Source organism: Tupaia chinensis, unplaced genomic scaffold (assembly GCF_000334495.1).
Source record: "Tupaia chinensis unplaced genomic scaffold, TupChi_1.0 Scaffold000318_1, whole genome shotgun sequence".
Classification (NCBI taxonomy): domain Eukaryota; kingdom Metazoa; phylum Chordata; class Mammalia; order Scandentia; family Tupaiidae; genus Tupaia; species Tupaia belangeri.
In genome coordinates, this window is record NW_006159811.1 from 5,493,445 (window position 1) to 5,514,600 (window position 21,156).

Genomic DNA, 21,156 nt, shown 5'->3' on the forward strand with positions numbered 1-21,156 from the left:
AGACCACTCCTACTTTGCAGGTGTCCACAGCCATTGGGTTTTGCCATACTCTGAGCCAGAACTTGCTTCCCTGTAGTCTGTGTTAGTTCCACCTAGCTCTACTTCTGGAGCTTTACAGTGTAAGTACACTCTGTCCTCTAAATGGCATGTATTTGAAATCTACTATCATTTTCCTCATGTACCTTCTCAGCAAAACAACTCATTTTCTCAATTCAAACATATGTGACTACAATATACCCACTGCAATGGTGAAAAAGACAATTCCAAATGTTGGCAAGAATGTAGCAAGAACGCATTGCTAAGGGGAATTTATAAAGGTAAAAAGCCGCTTTTAAAATGTTTGGTAGTTTATATAATTTGTATATTTATATAACTTATATATTTTAAATAGATTTAAAAGTAATTACCTAATATAATATCATCTTAGGCAATCATACCCAAGAAATTATGGTCTTTATGTACTAGCTATATTTGCATATAATACATGAAAGACACATTTAACTATTAATTTAAAACATGATTCACTTACATCTAAATTTATTTCTTATAATCACCCTTTGTGCAACACTAGGTTGTTGCATTTAACTTAAAATATTGTATAAATTAATTTTCATTAAAGCAACAACTTAGGAAGCAATAATATAGTTTTTTTTTAATTATTTTATTTAACATTATTATTTTTTAAAATTTTCAGACACACACACACACACGCACACAGGGACAAGGGGAAGTGAGAAAGCAAGCCTCCAGGACCAGGATTCGAACCATGTGGCAGTCCAGCACACTTAACCACCATGCCACTCGCCAGTCCCAGAACAATATGAACTTTTATATAGCATATAATGAGATATAGAAAGTGCTAGATCTTTCACTAAATACTGGACTTTAATTTTTTTTATTTTTTTTAATCAATTTAACATGACAAAAAGCTGAAGATGTAGGAAATGTTCAGGGCTAAGATGCTTCCCTTTCTAATATACATTTGACATGATCACAACCATATAATTCCAGGTTAAAAAGAGCTCTCTACATAGGGTGAAGGGCTAAAGGAAATATATCGAAATGTGATATACTTGTTTTAGGAATTAGGGGCCATTAGATTCTTTAAATTCTTCATTATGGGCCCAGCTGCAGCGATGTGAGTCATTACAACTCTGTGTTTACGCTGGGACCACATGGCAGACCCAGGTTCAGTTCCTAGGCCAACCTGAAGGCTGAGCATAAGGGCATGCTGTATGTTACCCAGAGATTTGGGAGACTGAGATAGGAACATCGCAAGCTCAAGACTGATGCTGGAGAGAGACACTATCTGAAAGAGCCAGTCATGGTGACACCCATGGTGCCCAGCTACTCAGAAGGCTCAGGCAGGAAGATCGCGACAGAGAAATCCTGTCTAAAAGCAAATTTAAATTTCTTCATTATGTTCATTTTTTTCTTTTACTAAACTTTATTTAACATGCTTCTATTTTTAAAAATAATACAGTACAACTAGATGTCTAGATGAAAAAGTATCCCAAGTATAGGTTGTCAGGAAAATTATGATGCATTTTTGCATTAAAAAAAAAATAAGTCACGACTTTTCTATATATATATTTTTTTTTTTGGAGAGGTTTTTGCTACAGGGCGCGTGCAATCACCAGACAGAGAGACAGAAAGCGAAAAATCAACCCCTGGGGGATTAGCCACGACACAATCCCTTCTCCTCCATTCTCCTCTTGGGATCTTGGGCACGCATGCACATGCGCCCGGCGTGAGTTTAAGCCACTGGGTCCAGGACTCGAACTGTGGTCGACTACGTGGGAGTCCAGTGACATAGCCATTACACTAACTGCTGGTCCCCATCATGACTTTTCTGACAATCTAAAGTATCTTCTATTCCTCATAAGAATACATTTCTAGGAACCAGCAGAAGGTGTTAATGGTTATGTCACTGCACTCACATATGGCCACAATTCAAGTCCTGGACCCAGTGGCTTGAAACTCATGCTGGGTACGTGTGCATGCATGTCCAAAATCCTGAGAGGAGAATGAAGAAGGGGTCGCGGTGTGGCTATCCTTCTTGGGGAGTGATTTCTCCCTTCTTGTCTCTCTCTTTCTAATGAGCACACAGGCCCTATATAAAAAATCCCTCTCTAGAAAAAAAAAAAAAGAATAAATTTCTAATTTTGTATTTTGATTTAAGAATAAAAGTACAGATGAAGATGCAAATTTCTTCTTGCTTATTTTTAGAAGTACTGACATTTACATAGAACCTTTTGTGACTAGTTACATTACATACTTTAAGTTCTCAAAGAATCAGAGACAGGTGTTTTGTCCATAATTATGTGAAAAATATAGTCCTCAAAATGAATGGCCCTCAGTGGCCAGAGAACACAAAAACAATGGATTCTGAAAAATGGACCTAAACTCTTTTTGTACTTACAGTTTGACTACTTGTAAAACTCTATAAGTTAATTGACATGACAGATGGGAACTGCTTTTTAAAAACTGGGAAGTGGGGGGATTTCTTTTAACTGCTGTAGCAGAAACTAGGAGAATGATAACTGGTTAAGCAGGGTGACACATAAGTGGGTGTTTATGACTTTATTAATTTTCTATATATTTGATAAAATTTCTCAAAGTTTTTTTAAAAATTAAAAAACTTCTAAATATGCACTAAATCAATCACTAAAATAGGCTCAAAAAAGAATAACAAAAAAATTCATTCCAAAACAAAATTCTAAGTGGTCTATAAAGTATTTTGCTATTTTATGTGTATATTCAAGTGCAAAAAACAAGGATATAACACAAACGACTCCACTATTTAAGTTGCATGAAGGCTATTATTGCCACCTACTGGACACTGTCTGTGACTACTCACAATCTTTTTCTTTTTTTTTTTTTTTTTTTGGGGGGTTTTTTTTACCTTCATTTTTTTTTTTTGGAGAGGTTTTTTGTTATAGGGCATGTGCGCTTGCGAGGAAGACAGAGAGAGACAAAGAGACAGAAAGCGAGAAATCACCCCTCCCAGAGGGGATGGTAACGCTGCAATCCCTTGTCCTCCATTCTCTTCTCGGGATCTTGGGCACGCACGCACACGTGCCCGGCGTGAGTTTTAAGCCACCGTGTCTGGGACACGAACTGTGGTCGACTATGTGGGAGTCCAGCGACATAGCCATTATGCTAACTGCTGGTCCCTCACTATCATTTTTTTAAAATCACTATTGAATAAGTTCCCAAGCAACAGATAATTTTTAAGTAGACAATGTTAAATACCATTACATTTATGCTCCATTTGTGTTTAGGTTAGCAAATGCTAATTAACAGCATTATATTTCATCACTTATAATAACATGAAATGGCATCTACTGAAGGTGTATCAAAATTTTGGATAGAAAGTAATGGTAAGCATCTTATAATTTCTTTTTTCATTTTTTTCTTTACATTTTTAAAAAGAATTATTTTATTTAACTTTATTTATTTGTTTTAATAAGACCAGAGATGGACAGAGTGAGAGCAAGAGTGAGAGCTAGCAAGCTGCCAGATCCAGGACTCGAACTGCAGTCGGCCATATGGGAGTCCAATGCCCCTAACCACCACGCCACCTGCTGGCCCCATAATTTCCCTTTTTCCTTTCTTTTGGAGAGGTTTTTGCTATAGGGCCCGTGCATTCGCCAGACAGAGAGAGACAGTGAGATAGAAAGCGAGAAATCCCCCCCCCAGAGGGGATGGCCATGCCGCAATCCCTTCTTCTCCATTCTCCTCTCGGGATCTTGGGCACGGACGCACACGCGTCCGGCGTGAGTTTAAGCCACCGGGTCCGGGACTCGAACCGCGGTTGACTACGTGGGAGCCCAGCGACATAGCCATTACGCCAACTGCTAGTCCCCATAATTTCCCTTTTTAACAGATGATTCCATAACTTGAATTCTTTGCTCACAAGGTTAAAGCGAATCATTTAAATTATTTATACATAAAGATACACTAGAAAGTTGAAAATTGGCCCCGGCTCTCAAGTTTAGTGTATTATCTTTTTTAATCTTTTTATTGTGTCCCCTCCCTTTTTAAGGTGCCACAGGGCATGTGCACTTGCCAAAGAGGGAAAAAAGAAAGCACCCTTTAATGGGGCGTAGTTGTGCCACAACCCTTTCTCCTTCACTTTTCCATCCTGTCACATACAAATGCCCAGTGTTTTTTTTCAAGCCATGGGGGCTGGGGTTCAAACCATGGTCAGCCATGTGGGATCCAATTCTCTTAACCACTAGGCTAGGGGCCTGGCCCTATCTTTCTTATCTTGACTTATAATTTGGGCAACTACATATACCAGTGATTCTCCATCCTAGTGTATCAGAATAATCTGTGGAATTTTAAAATAAATTGATGTTGGAACCAACAGATGACATAATCGTTGTAATTGGACTCTCAAGTAGTTGACCGTAGTTCAAGTCTTGGACCTGGTGGCTTAAACCTCACACTGGGCACGTGTGTGTGCATGCCCAAGATCCCAAAAGGAGAATGAAGAAGGGATTGCGACTTAGCCATCCCCCCTGCGGGGGGAGATTCCTCACTTTCTGTCTCTCTGGTGAGTACATGAGCCCTAGAGCAAAAATCTCTCTCAAAAGAAAAAAAAAAATTGATGATGGTACTACAGTCAGCCAAGGTTTATAACATTTTTATCCAGCCAAGGTTAAAAGAATGATTAGCGAGGTTAGGAGATGGCATGGTGCTTCAAGGCGCTGGATTCCCACATGGCCGACCGTAGTTCAAGTTCTAGACCTGGTGACTTGCTTTCTCCTCTTCTTATTCACTCTATCTCTCTCTGGTCAAATTAAAAAATAATAATGATAATGATAACAATGAAATTAAATAAATAATTCTTAAAAGAGTAAATAAAAAGAATGATTAGCAGACACCAGTAGCTCTCAAAGTGTGGTCTTGAACCAACCAGCATCATCATCATTACCTAGTTAGAAAAGCGAATTTTCAAGGTCCATTCCAGATTGCTGGGGGGAACCAGGTAATTTGTTTTGCAAGCCTTCCACATGATTTGGAAGCTCCCTGAAGTTTGAGAATCACTAATACTTACTAAAAAATGTTTAAGTTCTTACCCTTTTTAAATATTTAGGGTTCTTTTTTTTTTTTGAGAGGTTTTCGCTATAGGGCGCGTGCGCTCGCCAGACAGACAGAGAGAGACATAGAGACAGAAAGTGAGAAATCACCCCCCAGGGGGGATGGTCACGCCGCAATCCCTTCTCCTCCATTCTCCTCTTGGGATCTTGGGCACGCACGCACACGCGCCCGGCGTGAGTTTTAAGCCACCGGGTCTGGGACACGAACCGCGGTCGACTACGTGGGAGTCCAGCGACATAGCCATTACGCTAACTGCTGGTTCCCAATATTTAGGGTTCTTGAAGAAGAAAATAAGAAGAAAAAATGTGTATTAAGAGTAACATAGCACAATTCTATTGGGTCACTGGGAAAGTCGTAACACATTTTTACATAGAGAATTACGTCATGACTTTCCCAGTGACCTAATACAATCTTTCCAGGAGCACGTCATTCAACAAAGTTTTAGCTAGTCACCAGAAAAAATGCTCTACTGGAAGGAAGGGTAGGAAATGGTTTACTCAAAGGCCGGTTAGTAAGAATTCAGAATGGTCCTGCCCAGAGCAAGTTTCCAAAACATGTTTCTTTATTTTGGTTTGTTCTGATGAATAAGGCACCTTTATAAGACATAATAAGGCTACGGCATACCTTTTGACCCGATGTAGAAACAGAGAGGAAAATTATTATGCTCCAAGATTTTCTCTAAAGCATTGTAAATAGCAGGGTGGGAAGATAGAGTGGGAGCAAGGAGAGTTAAATGCCCAATAATTGGAAAATGATCCCATAAACTAGGACACCAAAAGGATAGACTATTGCTCAACCATTAAGATGATAGTTTTCCAGTGAGATTTTAAAATGAGAAGGAAATGCTTACTCTAACACCATGTATGCATGCACACACTCTCTCTCAATCAAAGACAATAAAGGAAAACACTGAACTATTAATAATGATTATCTCTGAGTAGTAAGACTGTGAGTGATTTTAAAACATATTTATCAGTGTTTTCAAATTTTTCAATAAAGAGAATATGTACTCCTTTAGTCAGAAGAAAACATACAAACCAAGTAACAGAGCATCTACTCTGCGAGTTAGGATTGTCAAATAATGACTAATCACTAAGCTTTCAAAGATGGTTAAATGTAGGAAAGAAGTCGGTATCCTCTCCATACTGCCCTTCTCTTCTCAACCTACTCCTCCTAAATCTTCCATTTCTACTTCCTTCACATCAGTCCTGCCATAGTCCCTTTTTATTATTTTTCAGAGATTTTTGCTATAGGGCATATGTACTCACCAGAAAGACAGAGACACAGAAAATGAAAAATTGCCTCCCAGGGGGGATGGCCACATCACAATCCCTTCTCCTCCAATCTCCTCCTGGGATTTGGGGCACATACACCCAGTGTTAAGTATCTGGCTCTGGGACTTGAACTGTGGTCGTCCATATGGGAGTCCAGCAATTATGCCATCTGCTGGTTCTCCTGTCATAGTCCTTTAACTAGAGACACCAAGAAACTAAAATGTGGGGCAAGCAGATGATGTTGTGGTTGGGTTGCTGGACTTCCACATGACTGACCGTGGTTCAAGTCCTGGACCCAGCAGTTTGAAAATCATGCCAGATACATGTGCATGGGTGCCCGAAATCCCAGGAAGAGAATAAAGAAGGGATGGTGGGGTGGCCATCCCCCCTGGGAGTGATTTCTCACTTTCCCTCTGTGTGTCTCTCTCTCCCCCCAATGAGTACATAACCCCTATGACAAAAAGAAAGAGGGCAAGAGGGAGGGAGAGAAAGAAAGAAACTGAAGTGTAATTATTCAATATTTTCAATGTTTAAATTGTTCCATTACATTGATCTTATTTTATTTTAGAACAGATAGAGAAGAGGAGAAATAGAGCAATGGTTAAGGGAATGACTAAGAGAGCCTAAGGGCTTCAAACCAGATCTAGGTCTAAATCTTAAATCTGCCACACATGGGACCTCACACGAGTTTTCAGTTCCTAACCTGTAAAATGAGAGTACCCCTCTCCTCACTACACTGTTGTGAGGATGAAATGGGAAGATGCATGTAAACCATAACACAGTAGTAGGCACCCGATAAAAGGTAATGGCAGTTACTGCTTTGTAGTAATGCAACTGCTGTTTTTGTTTTTGTTTTGAAGACATTTTTGCCATAGGCCACACTCCAGAAAGACAGAAAGCAAAAAAATCACTCCCTGGGCGGTGGTGGTGGTGGTGGGGGGGTGACCACACCACAACCCCTTCTCCAACATTCTCTCAGAATGTTGGGTATGCATGTAGTACACATGTCTGGCATGAGTTTCAAGTCACCAAGTCCAGAACTTGAACTACAGTCAACCCGGCAGAAATCCAGCACCCCAGTCACTATGCCACCTGCTGGCCCGTTATTACTGTTTTTGGTAAACAGTCCCTAAAGTTAAATTTTCTTGTGATAAGAAAAGCTTGTGGGCTTAGCAGTTGCTCATAGTTATTTGGACTTCCCAGACCATTAAAATTTCAAAATCCATTGGCAAGACCTATACAAATTTGTCCAAATTTTCCTTACAAAGTGGTTGTTACTAAAACTCACCAACAAATTTGCCACTGTTATTATTTTATGAGAGATAAGGCATTCGAATACTCCCTAATAAGTGTGGGGGGGTTAAACTCAGAGTGAAGGAAATTATTTCCAAGACAGGACAACTGGCAACTGCATGTGAAAATTATCCTTATTTTTTTTATTCATTCTGAAACATACAAGTAAACACTTAAGGATCAATACCAGTCTGCAAACTGGCACTTGAAGAAAGACACTTACCGTCTTCACCTGCTTCTTCATCCATGAGTAAAACTGTCCTTGCTTCCTCACGGGGATGATCTTCCAGCAAACACTAACCAAGCACCTATGATCCCATTAAGCAGAGGGATTCAGGATCAAACAAGGTCAAGCATATGAAAACACTATACACAGCACCTTGTACAGTGGAAAGCATAATAAAAATACAAGGTGTCATTACTACAAAAAATACAAATAGAGCATTGCAAAGTGAGAAAGCAAGCCGCCAGGTCCGGGACTCAAACTGCGGTTGGCCATGTGGGAGTCCAGCATGGTTGACCACCACGTCACCTGATACCCTCTCAAAATTTTTTAGAATAAATACTTTCCACCTTTTTCTTCAGAAAATAGTGGTACTTATGACATAGTGTTCTCTGCCTCTGTGTACTGAGGATGTTATTATCCCCTCAGATGGTTATGGCTCCCAAAGGAACATTGTTAAGCTAGAAATTGTGGTCATAATTACTAGTATATAGATTCTAGAGTCTAAGGAAGAAAATGTGTTAGGATCTAAAAGGCAGGTTTAGAGAGACAATTTTATTTTCTTATTTCTGAAATTGTAACATTTTTAGCGTTGAAAGTCACTTTAAAAAATATTGATTTATTCACTTCATGAGACAGAGACAAGCACCCCAACATGGTCCTCATGCCACAGCCCACCTCTCTCTAATCACGGCTGGCTGGATCAGAGACACTCGCACACATGGCCGGAGTGCTCAAGGAGGTTCCAGGATGCAAACCCAGATCCTTTCCCACATGGGTTCAGCTGAGCTACCACTGTGCCACCACCTCACCCCTAAAATTCACTTCTAAGTGTGATGATCAAGGAACGATAAGACACCAAATGTAGAAATTATATGGCTTTATAATTGTCTCTGTTGCTTCTTAATCCACTTAAAATAATTTCACAATTCAACACTTTAGGCAGCTTCTTTTTCACTTTCTTCGGTTTCTACTTCTTTAGGTAACAATGGCTCGATCTTTAGTAATAAACCTTCACTTGTTGAACTACGAAGAAAAGCACGTACCACAAAGGGACCTGGAAACAAAAACAAGAATGAATTTTTATTTTATTCTATATATACTCCATAAGCAAGTATAAATATACAACAGGGAATCTTATAGGGCTTGTTTTATATTTTCACTTGAAAAGTACTAAGTACTGTATTACTGAACTAATATTTTGAATAAGAAAGCAAAGCTGATCCTGTGGCCTGGCGGTTAAGGGAGCTAGATCCTGCATGGTCAACAACACATTTTGGATCCTGGCCCTGATGACTTAAAAATCGTCCAGGCTTAGGACCAGCAGTTGGTGTAATGGCTATGTTGCTGGACTCCCATGTAGTCAACTGCGGTTCGAGTCCCGGACCCAGTGGTTTAAACTCATGCCGGGCACGTGTGCATGCGTGCCAAGTATCCTGAGATGAGAATGGAGGAAAAGGGATTGCGGCATGGCCATCCCACATGGGGAACAATTTCTCGCTTCCCATCTCTTTGTCTCTCTCTTTCTGGCAAGCACGTGTGCCCTATAGCAAAAACCTCTCCAAAAAAAAAAAAAGAAAAGAAAAATCATCCATGCTTGGGACCAGCAGGTGGCATAATGGTTACATTCCTAGACTCCAACATAAGAGCCCATGGTTCAAGCCCTGTACCAGCGGCTTAAAACTAATGTCATGCATGTGTGCACATGAACCCAAAATCCTGGGAGAGTGGAGAAGGGATTGTGGCATGGCCATCCTCCCCAGGGGGTGATTCCTCACTTTCTGACTCTGTCTCTCCAGAGAGTGCACACGCCCTATAGCAAAAATCTCCTCAAAAAAAAAAAAAAAAAAAAATAAAAAAATCCAGGCTTGGAGCCAGCAGGTAGTGTGGTAGAAAAGGCCCTGGATTTCCATATGACCAACGGTGGTTCAAGTGTTTGAAACATACACCAGAAGTGTGTGGGAACATGTGCCCAAAATCCCAAGAGAAGAATAGAGAAGGAACTACAGTGTGACTATCCCTCTTGTAGGATGATCCCCCACTTTCCTCTCTGTCTCTCTCCAGTGAGCACATGTACCCTATGGCAAAAACTTAAAAATAAAACAACAACTTCAGGTGTGTGTGGGTGTGTGTGTGTGTGTGTGTACGTATGATGTGTGTATCCAAAACCCTGGCAGATGAAGAAATGAAAGAGAAGGGATTGCTATATGATCACACCCCATTAGTGTAGGGCCTTCCCCCTCTTCCCTTTCCTCTGTCTCTGGTGAGCATATGCCCTCTGGCAAAATTTAAAAGAGAGAGAGAGAGAGAGAGAGAAAAGACAGTTTCATTTCCAAAGTAGAAGACAAACTAATTGTACTATAAAATATTAGAGACTTATCTTTGAAACTACATATATTCACTAATAATTCATTTCTGTTTTCTTTTTTTCATTTAAACAAGAAATTTATTTAAACAATGTCTGACTTAAAGAGAAAACTATCTAGGATTCCTTTTTATTTTTTTCTTTAAGGGTAATTCACCCCTGCCTAAAGAGAGATTGCCCTACATGTAACAGCTATGTAGAAAAAAAGTTATAAAATTGTCCTGGTTTTACAATGATATCATTTCTGTTTTCTAAAACATAACCACCTAGAATTTATTTTATTGCAAAGTTAACAGTGAAGGGAACAGGTGTTGATATTTACATTTGCTGGAAATGTGTTAAATATTTATTTAAGACAGCACAGATGCTACCTTTGTGTTAGCAAACAGTTGGTAAAATTCCCCTAAAGATTAAAAAACTTTTCTTAAGAATGTTAAGGGGCTCCATATAAAATGGCAAAAAAAAAAATTCATATAATAACTTCTAAATAGGTGAAGAGACTTCATCCAAAATGGAAAAAAGAATAACAACACTGCTTACAGGGTTTATGTCCCATCGTCCTACTCCTGCTACAGTCTCAGAGGCTCCAAAGGAAAACCAAAGTTGTCCATGGAATACAAGAATTGGGAGCCAGGTGGTGGCACAGCAGTAAAACCCGACGCCGACGCTGTGAGGCTGAACCACATGAAGGAGTTCCCGGATCACATCTGGAGACCTTCCTGGGTATGCCAGGCAGACATGTGCCCACGATAGGGCCAGGTGAAGGCTCGGGTAGATCGCAACGTTAAGATCCTGTTGGGGGTGCTGTCTCTATAGCTCTGTCTCTTTCTCTCTCTCTCACACTCATAGAAGCAAGAACAAATGAACTTTTTTTTTTTTTGAGAGGTTTTCACTGTAGAGCGCGTGCACTCACCAGACAGAGAGAGAGACAGAGAGACAGAAAGCGAGAAATCACCCCCCAGGGGGGATGGTCACGCCGCAATCCCTTCTCCTCCATTCTCCTCTCAGGATCTTGGGCACGCACGCACACACGCCCTGCGTGAGTTCTAAGCCACCGGGTCCGGGACGTGAACCGCGGTCGACTACGTGGGAATCCAGCGACATAGCCATTATGCTAACTGCTGGTTCCCAGAACAAATGAACTTTAAGAAAAAAAAATTTCATAGAATTCATACATACACAGTTATCAAGTATTAGAGTCATAGTAAGAACAACAGAATTTAAAAATGATACTTATTTGCCAGTGTATTTAACTTCCAAAGGCAGTGAGATATAGTTTAAGAGTGTGTTTTAAGTATAAACTCAGTTATAAAACTAAACCTGACAAATCCCTGTCATGGTAAAACAATAAGTGAACTATCAATTGAGTGTAACGGACCCTTGCTTGGCTTCAACCATCCACAAGTGAAATTGGTCTAAGGAAAGAATTCAAATGGTGCAAATTGCAAACAGTTAGGGAGCTGGACCAGCCCAAGTTCGGGCCTATTCCACAGCTTCCACGTCTTGATCACATAACTGATTCTCCGTCAATCCTCCATTTCAGGAAAGTGAATCTCATGACATTATAAAAATGACCTTCCTTCTTTTCTAAAATAAGTAAATAAGATTAAGAAAGCCAACTACTAGTGTCAGTGACAGAGTGAATAATCTAGTTTTAAAATATCACTTCATAAGTTATTTTAGTTCTTATTTAACACCATGGTTGAGTTTAAAGCAATGAATTATAGTTTTCTTCCAAACTTTATTATATTTAGTGACAGAAATAGTTTAAGAATTTATAAAGGTTTCAGGATATATTCCTTATTATTGTCTCCTCTCTAAACAACTACAAGTCACTAATAAGGAAATCAGGAATATTTTGGAGATTTAGATTTTATCATATTTACTTAATCCTTGGACATACCATTGTGTTTTGTGTTTTAACTTGGTTGTTTTCTTAATATTTTACATTTTTTAAAGTATCAAGGTTATAAGGAAGCATATTCTCAACAAATTACTTACCCAAACTCAGAGGTCTATGCCTACAAACTTCATTAATAACTGCTTGCAGATTGGCAGCTATCTGATCACCTGACATATCCAACTAAAAGAAAAGGATATATATATATAAAAAACATTAATGATGGAAAAGTAGAAAGACAATACAATAGGATAACTGTATCAGTATATGTTCTAGACAATGTTTTTCTTTTTCTTTTTCTAAGAGAGATTTTTGCTATAGGATGTATGTACTCATCAACAGGTAGACAGAAAGCAAGAAATCACCGACTCCCCCCCTCCCGGGGCATGGCCACGCCTCAATCCCTTCTTCATTCTCCTCTCAGGATCTTGGGCGTGCATGCACACATGCCTGACCTGAGTTTTAAGCTGCCCAGTCCAGGACTCGAACAATGGTCAACTACGTGGGAATTCAGTGATGTAACCATTATGCCAACTGCTGGTCCATAGACAGTGTTTTTCAAATATTCAACAAACAGAAATGATCTATTAATAGACCTTCCTGTGAAAAGAAATAAAACTTCCTCATTCCTCTTTGAAACTGCTACATGTCTTTACATGTCAAGATTTAATTGCCTTACAAAATGTATTAGAGCAAAGTGTTCTGAGATATTCCACTTGAGATTCCTTGACTTCCAAGTAATTTCCCAAAAGCAAATCTTGAAGCAGGCTATACCATTCCCCACACCCACCCCAAGGAATTAATGATATTTTATCTTGAGTTTATTTGTTGATTTACTTTGAAAGGAAACTAAGAAAATGTTTAGATATTAATGCTTTCAGAAGTTCAAAATAAAATTACTTAACTGTAAGCATTCAGACAATACATTTGTCATAAAGACTTTTTGTGCTAACATTCTAATTTTTCAAGGGCTCTATACACTAACAATTACCTTCCCATGCAGCAAAAACTATAGAGTAAGTAAATATACAGTGAGCCCTAGTCATAAAACTCCTAAATAGGGACCAGCAGTTAGCGTAATGGCTATGTCACTGGACTCCCACGTAGTCGACCGCGGTCCACGTCCCGGACCCGATGGCTTAAAACTCACGCTAGGCGTGTGTGCGTGTGTGCCCAAGATCCCGAGAGGAGAATGGAGGAGAAGGGATTGTGGCGTGGCCATCCCCCCTGGGGGGTGATTTCTCACTTTCCATCTCTCTGTCTCTCTCTGTCTGTCTGGCGAGCACATGCACCCTATAGCAAAAACCTCTCAGGAAAAAAAAAAAAAGAAAAAAAAACGAACAAACAAAAAAACTCCTAAATAAAACTTATACTCTTGAAAAGTTCTTATATTTATTATTCAAGTTCAATAAATGTTATTCTTCCCAATTATACAAGTTAAAATTAGTTCTATTACATTCAAATTTGTAGAGAATATGTCACTGTGTCAAATGAATCGATTTTTCTAAATGCATATAAAACTTACAACAGCATAACTAGCAAAAAAAATAAATTATACACTAAGAGTTCAAGTTCAAACAAGATTTCTATTTTCCAGTGACTGAGACCATTGTGAGACATATACCATGTAAGCATAAAGAGCATTAATTCTTCCTGAAAACGATTACTCTTTCATCATCATTAAGTCACATTTACGTGTACCTACTTGGGCATGAAAAGTAGAAAGACAATACAATAGGATAACTGTATCAGTATATGTTCTAGACAATGTTTTTCTTTTTCTTTTTCTAAGAGAGATTTTTGCTATAGGATGTATGTACTCATCAACAGGTAGACAGAAAGCAAGAAATCACCGACTCCCCCCCTCCCGGGGCATGGCCACGCCTCAATCCCTTCTTCATTCTCCTCTCAGGATCTTGGGCGTGCATGCACACATGCCTGACCTGAGTTTTAAGCTGCCCAGTCCAGGACTCGAACAATGGTCAACTACGTGGGAATTCAGTGATGTAACCATTATGCCAACTGCTGGTCCATAGACAGTGTTTTTCAAATATTCAACAAACAGAAATGATCTATTAATAGACCTTCCTGTGAAAAGAAATAAAACTTCCTCATTCCTCTTTGAAATTGCTACATGTCTTTACATGTCAAGATTTAATTGCCTTACAAAATGTATTAGAGCAAAGTGTTCTGAGATATTCCACTTGAGATTCCTTGACTTCCAAGTAATTTCCCAAAAGCAAATCTTGAAGCAGGCTATACCATTCCCCACACCCACCCCAAGGAATTAATGATATTTTATCTTGAGTTTATTTGTTGATTTACTTTGAAAGGAAACTAAGAAAATGTTTAGATATTAATGCTTTCAGAAGTTCAAAATAAAATTACTTAACTGTAAGCATTCAGACAATACATTTGTCATAAAGACTTTTTGTGCTAACATTCTAATTTTTCAAGGGCTCTATACACTAACAATTACCTTCCCATGCAGCAAAAACTATAGAGTAAGTAAATATACAGTGAGCCCTAGTCATAAAACTCCTAAATAGGGACCAGCAGTTAGCGTAATGGCTATGTCACTGGACTCCCACGTAGTCGACCGCGGTCCACGTCCCGGACCCGATGGCTTAAAACTCACGCCAGGCGTGTGTGCGTGTGTGCCCAAGATCCCGAGAGGAGAATGGAGGAGAAGGGATTGTGGCGTGGCCATCCCCCCTGGGGGGTGATTTCTCACTTTCCATCTCTCTGTCTCTCTCTGTCTGTCTGGCGAGCACATGCACCCTATAGCAAAAACCTCTCAGGAAAAAAAAAAAAAGAAAAAAAAACGAACAAACAAAAAAACTCCTAAATAAAACTTATACTCTTGAAAAGTTCTTATATTTATTATTCAAGTTCAATAAATGTTATTCTTCCCAATTATACAAGTTAAAATTAGTTCTATTACATTCAAATTTGTAGAGAATATGTCACTGTGTCAAATGAATCGATTTTTCTAAATGCATATAAAACTTACAACAGCATAACTAGCAAAAAAAATAAATTATACACTAAGAGTTCAAGTTCAAACAAGATTTCTATTTTCCAGTGACTGAGACCATTGTGAGACATATACCATGTAAGCATAAAGAGCATTAATTCTTCCTGAAAACGATTACTCTTTCATCATCATTAAGTCACATTTACTTGTACCTACTTGGGCATGATGCAGTAGCAAACCCTAAAGGAGAACATTTTGGCATTATTCAAGGAATTCCCAATTTATGTCAATCTATAAGTAGAAGCTCTAAGAGGAAAAATGTCAAACCGATGCTTAGTATACCTTATTAAGTCCACAAATCTTATTATAGTCTTTAATTTGTATTGAAACAAGCAGTTAACTGTAAAAGCAGACACTTTCTGTATTTCACATAAAAAAAAATTGCCAATGAGCACACATGCTTGCTGAAGAGAGACAAAAAAGAGAGGGAAAGTAAAAGAACACCTCCTATGAGGAATAGTCACATTGCAATCTCTTCTCCTTCTCTCACCCCTTTCGGGATCTGGAGCGCACAAGCACACATGCCCAGTATGTTTCTCAAACCACCAGGTCCAGGACTCGAACTGTGCAGCTGGCCATGTGGGACCCAGCTGCCTTCACTACACCACAGGGTGTCCTATTTTATGTTTAAATGAAAGAAAAAGTGCTGGTTCTGTAGCCTGGTGGTTGAAAGAACTAGATCCCACCTGGTTAATGGTGTGGTTCAAGTCCCAGGCCTGGCAGCTTGAAGAACACACCAGGCATGTGTAAGCTCACGATCAAAAGCCGGAAGAGATGTAAAAATGACAAAGGGATTGTGGCATGGCCATGTCCCATGGGGGGTGCTTTCTCTCTCTCCCTCTCTTTGTCGTTCTGTGGCAAGCTCAGGTGCCCTCTGGCAAATTTTTAAAAGGCAGAGAGAGAGAAAGAAAAGGGAAAGAGGGAGGAAAAGACTAAGGGCATCAACACGTGTCCCTGCATCCTTTCATTCCTCTCCTAATTCTCCACTTCACTGCAAGTGTCCTTCTTTCTCTTATCGACCCAAGTGACCACCACAGCTCTAGTGTGTCCCTTTACTCTTTTTTAAAGCCCTATACCTACCTCAAGTTTGGAAAATAAAATACAGGAAAAAGATGTTGAACATTAGCTTTTTTTAACAGCTACGATCTATTAATATATTGTTCTACTATATATATTAAACTTTTAAAATATTTATAACTCTACTTCCTACAGCCTTTTACTGGCATTCATACAGTAAGCTAAAATAATTCCCCTGCAGCTTTCATTACTAGAAATGACAACAATGACTTTATTAAGTTTTTAAAAATATAAGAACATGTCAACACAATTGATGGTTTTGTCCAAATGTTAGCACCTCTAATCGTTGGTACTACGCCTGCTACTAAATTTGAACATATATTTATAGGTGTAATATTTCATTTTACTTTTTCTTTCAGATATTGTGCAAAATTATTGGAGAGTTACATATTTTATGAGTATTACTGCGAACAGTTAGTGGGCTACTGATGACAAGATGGCAATGTACAAAAACATAATGTATGGATGCATGAGTTTCTCAAAATTTGCACAGAATATTTATTTAGGCTGACAGTAGAAATTTAGAAAAGTGGGACCAGAAGTTAGCATAATGGCTATGTCGCTGGACTCCCACGTAGTCGACCGCGGTTCGAGTCCCGGACCCAGTGGCTTAAACTGACACCGGGCGCTTGTGCGTGTGTGCCCAAGATCCCGAGAGGAGAATGGAGGAGAAGGGATTGCAGCGTGGCCATCCCCCCTGGGGGGTGATTTCTCACTTTCTGTCTCTCTGTCTCTCTCTGTCTGTCTAGCGAGTGCACGCGACCTATAGCAAAAACCTCTCCAAAAAAAAAGAAAAAGAAAAAGAAATTTAGAAAAGTAACACACTTGCAAGCTTCTCTGCCTACATCCTGACTACTGCTCATTTCCAACAGTGCCTTCCTATGTAATAACATTCTGTGGTGATAATGGACAGAGATGACCATCTGGAAGAAAGGATATTACTATCTGTTAGGTTCAAAATAGCATAGCACACGATTTGGTGTAGTAGGAAAAAACACAGAGATGGGACTGACCTGGAAGGAGATACCGAACTACGGTGAGCAACATGTGTTATGTGTGTTCATAAATAGTCATAATACTATCTACACAGCTAACGTGGGAGTCCATTTCAGGGCAAAATCATTATCCTTCATTCTGTAGCATAGATGTTTTCAAGAAAAAATTACTGGGAGCTGACAGGTGGTATGGTGTAAAAGGTGCTGGATTCCTACATGGTTGATTGTGGTTCGAGTCCCAGACCTGGTGGCTTGCTTTCTCATGTTTCCCTTTCTCTCTCTCTCTGGTCAAATTAAAAAATATTAACAACAAATGGAATTAAATAAATGAATAAGTCTTGAAAAAAAAATTACTTTACTGAATACTACCTTTTGTCGAACATCCCTTATTAAGTCAGAAATCATTCCCTAAGTCAATTAGATAAAAGACTTTTTCCTTTTTTTCAGAGTTACTTATTTAATTTTATTTATTATTGTTGTTGTTGTTATTCTTAATTCACCAGAAAAAGACAGGGAGAGAGAGAGAGAAAGAAAAAAAGAAAGCTAGCAGGTCCGTGACTCAAAACACAGCTGGCCATGTGGGAATCCAGCACTTTAACTACTGGGCCACCTACTGGCCCCAATAAAAGATTTTTTCTTAAAATTAATTAACCTATCTCTCCCTATAGGAGACAGAGAGAGAGAAAAATAGTTGTACAAAGACAAGAACCCCCAACAAGTCCCTCCTGTTTTGATCCACCCCCACTTTCAGCGAGCTCAATCATGGGTGCCCACATGCACCCAGCAAACTTACGGAGATCCCAGGACACAACTCTGGCCTATGTGGGTCTAGTTGCGCCATCACTGTGCCACTGGCTGGCCCCTGGATAGTAGAATTTCACCGAAGATGTCAGAGTCATGAATCTGTGGATCCAGGTGAACTCTAGTTCTTCTCTATTTTAGCTTTTAGATTTTCCCCTTGCCATGTAATTCCTAACTTTTTTCATCAGTAACTTTCTTACCATTATAAGAAAATTAAAAATGAATGCTTCATAACTGGTGGTGTCCCTTTGAGATGCATATGCTGTATTTCATCTCAGCACAAAAGAGGACACAGTGTGGCCTGGCAGATAGTTCTGCAGAGGAGCCGATACTAATACTCTTCATTCCCGTGATCAGTAACAGTTTAAACCAAGAAAACGAAGAGAATCTGTATCTCTTCTACACAATATTAAGTAAGGTTGTGGCAATAACAATAAAAATAACTGATTGTGCAGCTCCATTCTTGGTTACTACCAGAGGCCAAGCTCTGTTCTAAGTTTTTACACAAATCATCATATTTAGTCTTCCCAAGAACTCTGTAAGTATTATTCCTATCCCTTGTTTATTATAAACAAGAATATGAGACTATGAAACTTCATAACTATCCAAGGACACACGTAAGAGGTCCCTACAGCCAAGTGCACAACCGTTTGCCCCAGGGAAGGATGGGTGAGAATCCTGCTTCCACCTCTTCCAGCTTGTGACCCTGGACAGAGTTGCTGGGCACTGGTGATCCTTATAGAAAAGGAAGTATCAGTTTCCTAAAAAACACACACGAGTTTATTATCATAAACTAAGGGGAGAAAAGGAGAAACTAAGCAAAATACTACAAGGAAAAGAATCTGCATGTAAGAAGGAAAAATATATTTCTTTTCTCATCCTAAAGAGTCCTTTACTAGGAACCAGCAGTTAGCATAATGGCTATGTCGCTGGACTCCCATGTAGTCAACTGTGGTTCGAGTCCTGGACCCGGTGGTTTAAACTCACGTCGGGCGCATGTGCATACGTGCCCAAGATCCTGAGAGGAAAATGGAGGAGAAGGGATTGTGGCGTGGGCATCCCCCTGGGGAGTGATTTCTCGCTTTCTGTCTGTCTCTCTCAAGCTGCGAGCGCATGCACCCTATGACAAAAACCTCTCCAAAACAAAAAAAAAAAGAAGAAAAAAGAGTCCTTTGTTACATTCTAAATTTTTAGATGTTAACACCATCCAATTTAGCAACAACCCCTACTCTTGTGTCAAGCATCACCCTCAGAATTAGAAAAGAGATGAGTAAGATACATATCTCGCCTTCAGGAGCTATAATCTGATCACTGAAATGACAACTACTGCCCTAATTGTATGAACGAAGTGCTACAGACACAGCAGTGATTGACTTTAACAGGGAAAGCTTCACAAAGTGATAGCTAAGCTGTCTTAAAGGACAAGAGCTCTGAACGATTTCCAAAACAGAGGGATTAGCATGAGGTAAGGTGAGAACAAGCTAGATTAGGTAACCTGAGGTAGCTCTCTGTGTCTAGGCCCAAGATTTCAAACTCGAATACCTACACCAGCCAAAGCAGAGATGATATAGGACCGAGAAGGAGTGGGTCTAAACGCGTGTATGCGTGCACCACTGTGACACAGGCTCTATGCTGCAGAGACCAATTACGCTGTGTGGAGGAGGTAGCAGCTACTCAGGAACAACAGACAGTTACAGTAAGGACTGTGGGACCCAGTGTCACAGAACTCCTGACTTCTCAGGGACTGCTAGAAATTCGGATTTCTTTTACGATATCATCTCATTTGAATGTACTGAGTCAATAAAACAAAGCCATGATTCAGGCCCAATAAAATAAGTCTGGACCCAAGACCAGCAAATGGTGTAACAGTTACGTCACAGCAGGTGGCGTAATAGTTAAGTCATTGCTAGAGTCACTGCAGCTGACCGCAGTTTGGTCCCGGACTTGGAGGCTTAAAACTCATGCTGGGCACAAGTGCATGAGTGCCCCAAATCCCAAGGAGAATGGAAGAGATGGGATTGTGGCATGGCCATCTTCCCAGGGGGGTGATTTCTTGCTTACTGCCTCTGTGTCTCTGTCTCTCCAGTGAGTGCACACGTCCTACAGTAAAAACCTCTCTTAAAATAAATAATAAGTCTGGCCCCAAATTAGGCTTGCTAATTGCCAATTTGTAATCCCAGTCCTTCAGGATGCATGACTGAAAAGAGCAGGAAATACTGAATTTGAACCTGTGACAGTGATTTAAGACTAGATTGCAAAGGAATTTAAATGTAATGATTTTAGGATATATCCTGTCAGCAGTAAGAAGCCATTTAACATTTCTCGGCAGATAAATGGTGTGAAACAGGAACTGGTACTTTCTATAGTAAATATTATATATACTCAACTTCTGCTGTCATGAGAAAGAAGCCACAGACAATGCAGTAATCTCTCCTTAACTATGTTCTCACTTTTGGCAGTTTCAATTACTTGTATTCAGCTACAGTACAAAAACATTAAATGGAAAAATCTCACAAATTAACAATGTATAAGGTTTAAATCGTGCACCATTCTACAATAAGTAGCATGATGAAATCTCACACCATGCTCTATCCCACCCAAGAGGTGAGTCATCCCTTTGTCCAGTGTATCCATGCTATATACACCACCCACCCACATTGGTTAGTCACCTAGTAGCCATATTAGTTACCAGATCCACTGTTAAGGGTATATCTCCAGGAGCCAGCAGGTGGTACAGTAGTTAAGGTGCTGGACTCCCACATGGTCAACCAGTTTGAGTCCCAGATCTGGCAGTTTGCTTTCTTTCTCTCTCATCTGTCTCGTTTCCCTCTGGTGAGCACATGTGTCCTACAGCTAATTAAAAATAATAGGAATAGTAATAATAAAAAGGGTATCTCCAGAAAGCATGATAGCCATCTTATTTATGATAGATCCCACCAATGTTTCATCCCAGAAATAAAAAAATACTTGGAAGAAGAAGGGTTAGAATTTAATGTGCCATTAATAAAAGACAATGCACCTGGCCACTCTGATTGTGTTTACTAAGAAAATTAAAATGTTGAGGTTGTCTTTTTACCTCCAA

General features: G+C 39.6%; 1 protein-coding gene across 5 annotated transcripts in view; it reads right to left on the reverse strand.

Annotated features, from left to right (window-relative positions):
- Positions 1-8,762: 8,762 nt before the first annotated feature.
- The window catches only part of MRPL1 (mitochondrial ribosomal protein L1), a 124,413-nt gene continuing 112,019 nt past the window's right edge, over positions 8,763-21,156 (reverse strand). For all 5 annotated transcript variants that reach the window (XM_006151467.3, XM_006151466.3, XM_027773068.1 and 2 more), the window contains 2 exons: positions 12,266-12,347; positions 8,763-8,956 (listed from right to left, as the gene is read on the reverse strand). In XM_006151467.3, the coding sequence (XP_006151529.1) occupies positions 8,838-8,956; positions 12,266-12,347 (201 nt within the window). In that variant the 3' untranslated portion in view covers positions 8,763-8,837. The remainder of the gene's footprint in view (positions 8,957-12,265; positions 12,348-21,156) is intronic.